Source organism: Monodon monoceros, unplaced genomic scaffold, assembly GCF_005190385.1.
Source record: "Monodon monoceros isolate NGI ecotype Baffin Bay Population unplaced genomic scaffold, NGI_Narwhal_1 Super_Scaffold_18, whole genome shotgun sequence".
In the NCBI taxonomy this organism is placed as follows: domain Eukaryota; kingdom Metazoa; phylum Chordata; class Mammalia; order Artiodactyla; family Monodontidae; genus Monodon; species Monodon monoceros.
Window position 1 is genome coordinate 33,969,412 of NW_021703774.1, and position 8,114 is coordinate 33,977,525.

The following is an 8,114-nucleotide window of genomic DNA, read 5'->3' on the forward strand; positions in this document are numbered from 1 at the left end:
GAGTTTAGGGGAAGAATATGGTGGTCTTTGCTATTGGCTTTTGAAGGGGTAACAGCTTTTCCCTGATCAGATTTGGAGGTTTCCGGTTTTCTGGGAGAGGGTAGCTGGCTTACTTTCTCTGGAATGTAGAATTCATTCATCTACTCTCTTCTATCTTGGAAACTTTGAGAGAATATTTTTAGCCAGACAGAAGTCAACTGACACCATAACATGATATTAATAAGACCCATTTATTTATTCAAAATTAAAATCTGCTATGAAGACAGACAAACAATGTAACATTCCCAGAGGAATTGAATTGCTTCTAGTTCAGGCTGAGTTCTATTAGAACCAATTTTAGGTTGTTATAAATAACAAGCTGGCCACAGCTTTCAAGAGTGAAGTGGCTGGGGAATGAGGTCAGGGGAATCCCTCAGAGCCACTGGAATATTAATTGTCAAAGGCGCTCCCTAGTTTCTCTTCTTACGAGCGTAGGAGTCTTTGTAACACTCCGGGAGCCCCAGGCCCAGGGACAAGAGAAATTAGAGGGAGGTCAGGGAAAATAGCCCAACAGCTGTCAAGTGTGGTTAGGCTTGGAAATGAAGCTGCAGTTGACTCCTCAAGGAACAATTTTTTTCCCTTATATAACTTACAATTTCTCTTAAAACACTCGAATACCATAGGGTATCACCCTATGGAAACAGCTTAAACACAGGTGAAAATAATAAATATTGAAAAAATGTATAATATTGGGCTTCTTTCTAAATATTTCACAGAGAAGCTCAGTAAATAAATAGAAATGGGAGTTGAGGTATCAGAGGTAATAAATATTCTAGGAGAGAGGTACAATAGGGTTTTCCAGGGAGCTGGTTCTGCTCTCCCAGAACCCTGGATCAGATTTCAAAGATCTTCAGTTTATGTCCTAGGGCCTAGTAGAGTCGCCATCCTGGATGGTTTCCTCACTAGAATGCTTCAGTTTTTCATCTTTGTTGTCATGTAGGCTTCTATGTAGTTGATGAAGATGTCAAACTCACTCATGGCTTTGTAGACACCCTTCTCTTGGAGCTGTGTAGGAAGATAAGAAATGTTTAGTGAAAACCCCATCTGAGCAAGTAAGTGGGTTCTCCGCTTGGATGGTCATGACCCTGGGACCCAGAAGCTGTACTAGCTCCCTTGTGTTGGGGGATGAAGGACAGACCCTGGGGACCTGAGGATATGCCCTGCTGTCAGGAAAGGCTGTGCATTGGCCTGGACCATGGCCAATAGGCAGCAAGAGGAACATTCACTTTTGCAAAGCACAGTCTTTCAAATGGTGCCTTTTCAACAATTTTAAAGGTCATGTACTCACATGATGCTTATTCAAAATTTGATGAAAAGACATTAGGGGAACCACTTTGAAAGCAAGACATTGAGAGAAGGAGAGAAGAGAGCCTTTTTTGTGTTTATGTTCCCCCACCCATGGATTGAGGAGGTCCAGCCCTGTTGCTCTGGCCTACTGTCGGGGGATTCATGCCCCCTGATGTTGGAACCCTGCCCAGTGTCTGTCTCCAGCCCATGAAGAGGACATAGGCCCCATGGCTTCTGGGAAATGTGGTAGAAGAATTCATGGACAGTTGAAAGAGTGAAACCCCACTTGGTTTGAGAGCTGACTTTCTCAGGCACCTTGGGAGGTGTGACTGGAAGATGGAAAGAGAAGGGAACCAAGTCCACATAAGGGAGAGCTCTGCTTCCTGCTCTGAGTTTGGGGGAGTTCAGGCTGCACCCCTGGGTGTGTTTGTAAGTGCACGTTCACGTGTCAGCTTCCTGCACGTGTGGCTTCAGACTTGATTCCCAACAAGCTACTTTCTGTTTCCTCTGTCACTCTCCCCAGCACCCAGCTCACTGTGTTCACAGCTGGCTGGCCAGCCCAACCCGCAGGCCTGCAAAGGCAGGGAGCAGTCATTTAGAAACCCCCCAAAACACTTCACAGAAAACAAACAGAACTGAGATGGCAGCTCCTCACTGGCTGAGGAGGTCACACCATTTGTCGGGTTCCCACACTCCCTCCGAGCGAAGTTCAGGGCCTGCTGAGCACCGGCCAACCTCCGCCCCTCGGGAGTGGGCAGAGGTCATGGCCCCCAGACCCTCCCTGCCAGCATCCCAGGCTCACCTTATTGAAGACACTCTTCACCTGCTCCACCGCTTTGCTCTTGTTTTCACAGGGCAGAAATCGATGCTGTGGAAGGAAAGAGAAAGTGTGAACAACACTGGCGCCTGGGTCCTTGGGTCCATTGTGCTTGGGGGACAACCCGGGAGTGGCGACGGGCCAGACTCATCTTGGACGCCTACTCTCCACAGCTCCTGTGAGGACGAGCCTACCTCGTCCTTCCCCACCAGACAGAGAAGAAACACAGCCCAGGGAGATTACTCGTGTTTCCCTAGGAGCTGCTCCCAGCTGCGTACAAGGCTGTGTCAAACACCCAGGTCTTGCAGTTTCCTCCCCTGGCACGTCCCAGTGCCGACCAGAGCCTGAGCCAGTCCTTCTGTCCTTTCCGGCTTTTGTCCTGTCCCTCTCCATCAGCCCCAGCCACGAGGACCATTTCTAAGTCTCCGAGGAGCAGAGACACAGTCTCAGCCCTGCAGGCCAAACCCGTTGCATGGTCCTCTTCTACAATTACAGCCCAAATGATTTCTCAACATCAGTGAGGGAACAAAGGAAGCCAGTGGTGAGGACATCATTTCAGTTGGAGAAATAAATGATCCTGGGGGATTATTCACAGACACTAGCTTGGGGCCGAGTAGCCCCCTGGTCCCTCTAAAATGCCCGGGGGAATCCTGTCAGTCAGTTGGGCTCCACTTGAAGCTCTGCTCTCAAAAGGTTAAGAAGACGTGGGGAGTGGAGTTTCCTCCCCTGGGACCCTTACCTCTGGCCCCTCCTGCGGGGCCCAGGTCCTAGGTCCCCAGGGACGAGGGAGCCCTGACTGAAGCTCTGGGCCCCTTTCATGGAGAGAGAGGGGAATAGCTAACTAATAACCCACAAATGACTCACAAATAACAGGAAAGCTATTGCAAACCTTCACATGTAAATGCCTAGCGGCCACCCCACCCTCTGCTCAGAGAGAAATGAGCAAGTGATGCGACTTCAGCGCCTGGCCGGAGGGAGAAGGCGCCTGCCAGCCTGTGTCTTTGTGTCTCCGGGTGGGAACCGGGTTTGGGCAGGATGTTTCCGGAAGAGCCCAGAGGAGAGAGAGCAGCCTGCAAGGGAAAGAGCCGGCCTGCTACTCACACAGCGCCTCAGCCGCAGCCTGAGTGTCTTCAGCTTCTCCCCCAGGGAGTTCACGTGCTCTTTGATGTTGGGGCCATGGTCCTCAGCCTGCGGCATCACCTCCTCCAGGTAAAACTGGATCATCTCCGACAAGGCTTGGCAACCCAGGTAACCCTAAGGGCGGAAGCCAGGATGGGTGGTGACCCGGGAGGAAGAGCTACTGCTTGAGAGGACGGCTTTGTCCCCGGGGACCTTCTTAAGTGGCCACCTCCCCCCAGGACCGAGCCCTTAGTGACAGACCCCCTCCCGCTACTGACTATGTGCTGAGTTAAGATCTTCCCACTTCTCCTTTTCAAAGTGAGGGAAGTGGACCCAGCTCCTTGCAGGCGAGAAGCAGAGAGGCCCTTAGTCACGCTGCACACCGCACCCCCGTCCCCGCCCAGCCCTCACCTTAAAGTCCTCCAGCAGAGACTGGCTCAACAACGAGTTGTCCAGCTGGTCATTCATTTGCTGCAAGAAGAACACAAGGAGAATGAACCCAAGGTTTGGGGAAACAACTGAAATTGACTGCTTTTCTCATGCCCTTTTATTTATAGAGTTTTTGATTTTTAATCAATGCAGACCTGGCCCCAAAATGGAAAAGAGAGCTTTCAAAACAGGACATGCAACGGTGCTGGAACTCTTAGTTAAATCAAGTCCTTCCCCTTGGGATCAAGTTCTTTAAAAAAAATCTGGCTGATTTTGAAGGCAAGGCAGAAGCTTGCCTGGGTCCTGGACTTTCTGCAAAACTGTGTCACATGTGCAAGGGTCCCCATACCAACCCCTTGCCTCCCTTTGCTTTTCTGTCTACCCGCTGCCGACATCCAGCTGCAGCACTGAAAGTTCTCCGCAAGCGGGAAGCATCTCCTAATGCAGGTTTCCCCTGTATGGTGCTACCCCAAACCATCAGTCTTTCAGGTTCTGGAAGCCCTCTAAGCTGAGGCAACTTATGTTTCCCTGCCACAGGGTATGGGGAACATCTTCACCTCCAGTCAGACCCTTCGTGATCTCTCCCAGCCTATGAAGTATTGAGCTCCAGAGAATTCTTATACAAATTTCCGAGCATAGGAGAGATAGGAGAGATACCTTTCTGAAGGGAGCTTTTCCTGCACAATTTACGGCAGCACCAGGGATTAGATTGACTCACTGAACCCGCAGCTTGACCAGGGACTCTTACGAATTTCAGTTTGGCGGGGAATGGGTGTTGGGGGTGGAGGTGAATGAAAAGGAGGCTTTATAAGCTCCAACAGGATGCCTCGTCAGGCAGTCCCAGGGAGGAAGGAAGGACAGGAGAGCATCATACTCACAAAGAAAGTCTTCACGCTGCTGAAGGCAGCTCGGAGCTCCCGCAGCATGTGGGGCAGGCTGTCTGGGAAGTGGATGCAGCTGTCCTTAGCCTGGGTGCCCTGGTGTTGGCCGGCTGCCACTCTGGCCAGGAAGATCAGGCAACAGAGCAGTGCTGAGCTGGGCATGGTGGTGTTCTGCCTTCTTCGTTCAGTCAGACTTGTGGTTTGGTTTTGCAAGAGCAAGCCCCTGTTGTGTAGACCTTCACCTACTGGGTCCCCCTTTTATATTGTGGGGCCTCGCCATTCATAAAAAGCCACAGTGTCACAGATTTCCTGGCAAAAGTTTCTTCTGATTAAAGCTCCTCCCTTCCCTAGACCTCTCCAACTTTGTATTCGTTGAAACTCTTACTCAAAGGTTTTAATTTTGCATCGTAAGCAAAAGAGATGGTTGAAAAATGAACTTCTGCATATGGTTATTTTTAGGAGGAGCTACCTCTCTCTCCCTTTTAAAATAATTTTTCAGCTTCTCTTAATAAAAAAAAAAAAGTTGATTTCCTGGGGTGAACAGCTGTTCTGTGCGCAGGGACCCACAGTTGTGGGTTCCATTCACGTGTTCCTAGGTCACAGTGACGTGGACAAATTGGCCATTCCAGAATACACTGGGATTGAGAAATAACTGGGTCCCCCTCCCCAACCTGGGTTGATACTCAAGGCTTCTCCTTACTGGATTGGGAAGTCACCTCAGCACTCCAGACCTCATCTTCCCCAAATGAAAACAGGAGTGTGAGCTAAATATCCTCAAAGCTGTCTTCTGGTTCTTTCATTTTATGTTCCAAGACTACTCCTTAAAGAGGCCAGCTTCCCACAGGACAGGCAAGGGTGTCGGATGTGCTCCACGTTCCTTCTCTGGCCCTGGATTCATTTAGACTCTCAGATCCATGTCTCCAACCTCCTTGGCTAGCCACATCCTCAGGGGGAATTAGTAAGAGTAGTCCACGCTTACTGGAAGCTGTACCTGCCAGTCACCATGACCCTCATCTCCATTTTACAGTGAGCAAACCGAGGCACACAGATATTAAGCACCCTGCACATGGGTGCCGAATGAGGGAGCCAGAATTTGCACCCAGGCCTGCCTGATACTCAGGCTGTGCACCTTTCCCTATTCTACACTGGCCCCAGTGTGCAGAATGGAAAATTTGGCTTAAAGAGTCACTAGGTTTCTTCTGGGTTGTAAGCTTCAGTGGCTGGAGACTTAACATTTGAAAGATGGGGAGGAAGAAGTAAAAATAACAAAGAAAATAAGTTGGGATTCCATGAAGGCTGGACAGGAGGCCCTTTTCTCCCCGCTTACCTATCCCTTGTCTTCCTTCCAAAGAAGCCTTAGTTGTCTTGCTTTGGATTTGCACATGTGAGTGTGTGTGTGTGTGTGTGTGTGTGTGTGTGTGTGTGTGTGTAGGGGCAGAGTAGCCAGATATGGTGAGGAATGTTGCACTACCACTAGAAGGAAAGGATGGTGTGGTGACATTACTTCTACAGATATGAAGAAAGTCTTTGATTGGGCCTTGACCTCCCCCTTCTGCAGGGGCTTCTCCCACTGCCCCACTGAAGAGCTCTGATCTGGGGGGACAGGAGGCCGGGGCTCTGCCACTCAAACCTAGGGCAAGTCACCTGACCTCCCTGTGTCTGTTATCCATCTATCCCAAGGGGACAGCAGTCCCTGCCTTCTGTCTGCCGGGGGCCTTTGGGCTTCACATGGGATGGGGCCTGGGGAGGTAACAAGTGGATTCAGATGTAGGATATCTCCAGTGTTTCTGTTATTTTCTTGCCTTCTTGCATCAGCACTGGGATACCTCAGGTGGCCCTGGGCTCTGAGTGTGCCCCATTAAAGAAGCTCACTGCACCAGACAAGGGGGGCAGACATGCTGGGGCTGGGCTGGAGGGAGTGGGAGGGAGGAGGCAAAGAGCCCAGGCTGCGGATGTACCTTGTGGGTCAGGATCAGGGGACTGTAGTCTCTCTTCCCAACTCTCTGGGGAGTGTTGATGCAGAAGCCTAAGAATCACAAAGGGAGAAAGAACCTTTAGAAATAGGCACGGAAGAGAACTATATTCAATATCCTGCGATAAACCATAATGGAAAAGAATATGAAAAAGTATACATATATGTATAACTGAATCACTTTGCTGTACAGCAGAAATTAACACAACATTGAAAATCAACTGTACTTCAATCAAATTAAAAAAAAAAAAAAGAAATAGGTGTGGAGCTGACTCAGGAATTGCTGGTCCTGCCAGATTTACACTGGCCTTAGGAGTTCTGAGTGTTGCCACGAGGAAGAAGAGGAAAGGGGTCAGGGGCTGGGTTTTGCACCCCTTCCACCCTACTCCTTCCCTCTTGGCTCCTGGGTTTTCTGGGCTGTGTGTGCTTCAGCCCGTAGGGCTGACCCCTCTCTGAGCTGGGTGTTCTGGGTACCGACTCAGCCTGGCAGACCAGTCAGGCCAGAGGACCCAAACCCAGGGCAGACTACGAGGCCCCGGTTCTGGACCCAGACAGCACAGATTCCCCTCTTACCTTTGTTTGCCACTGTGCCATGTGCTTTTCTCCACTACTAAGTCTACAACAAATGTCGCTGTCATCCATGTGCACAACTGCCTCAGCCAATCAGCTGTGAGCTCCCTGAAACAGGGCACTGTTCCATTACCTTTTGTGTATCTGGTGCCGAGTACAGGGTCTGGCCCATGGAAGGTGCCAGGGACACAGCTTCCTTTTTTCTCTGTTGGGATGGGCATAGCAGAGTACCCTGTGGGCCTGGACCAGGGCTCGTCTGGGCAATGGCAAGCACTCAGAGCAACTCAGGAAGGCAGGCAGTATCTCTTCCACTTTCTTCTTACAATTTGAAATATTAAATACACACACACACACACACACAGAGACACGCATGCACGCATACATGAACATAATGGCAGGAGAAGGGAGTTGGGCAAGAGCCATTTCTATCTTTCTTTATTCCATAAGCCATTAGGTAGGGTAAGGGTTAGGCGCTGACTTCTTTCTTTGTTTTGGAATGTTTGGTAAATGTTGCCAATTACCTCAAGCCATTTGTTGAATTTTTCATCCTTTCTCTGTTGATGTGAAATTGTTGTCCTCTCTCATCTCAAAATTTTCAGAATCTAAATGGTCAGAGACCACTTAGGCAACTTCCTTGAGGCAATTACTTAATTAACAAATGGAGATAACAATATCTTCCCTACCCACATATCTCACAGGACTGATGTCAAGCTGACACAAGAGAATAGGTGTGAACATCTTGGGAAAAGTTAAGACCCTTTGCTTATATATTGACCAAACAGACAGAACAACAAAGATGACTCCTGTTTCTCAAGACTGTGAAGGTACCATTCATCTGAAAAGTCATTAGGATTCACCGGGAAAAATCCCAAACTCACAGGTCATGTAGATGTGACATAAATGTCAACAGTCTGCATGTTAGATTTGAGTTGGGGTTTCAGTCCAAGGCAAGAGCCCAAGTAGGGAAGAAATTGAGCGAGCAGGCACCAGTGGTTGGATG

At 49.4% G+C, this 8,114-nt stretch overlaps 1 protein-coding gene across 1 annotated transcript; it reads right to left on the bottom strand.

Annotated features, from left to right (window-relative positions):
* Positions 1-218: 218 nt before the first annotated feature.
* IL10 (interleukin 10) lies at positions 219-5,010 on the bottom strand. Its single transcript, XM_029228991.1, has 5 exons — positions 4,570-5,010; positions 3,674-3,733; positions 3,245-3,397; positions 2,129-2,194; positions 219-1,044 (listed from the first exon to the last, which is right to left on the bottom strand). The coding sequence occupies exons 1-5, from the start codon at positions 4,732-4,734 to the stop codon at positions 952-954; spliced, it is 537 nt and encodes a 178-aa protein (XP_029084824.1). The 5' UTR covers positions 4,735-5,010; the 3' UTR covers positions 219-951.
* Between the last annotated feature and the right edge of the window lie 3,104 nt (positions 5,011-8,114).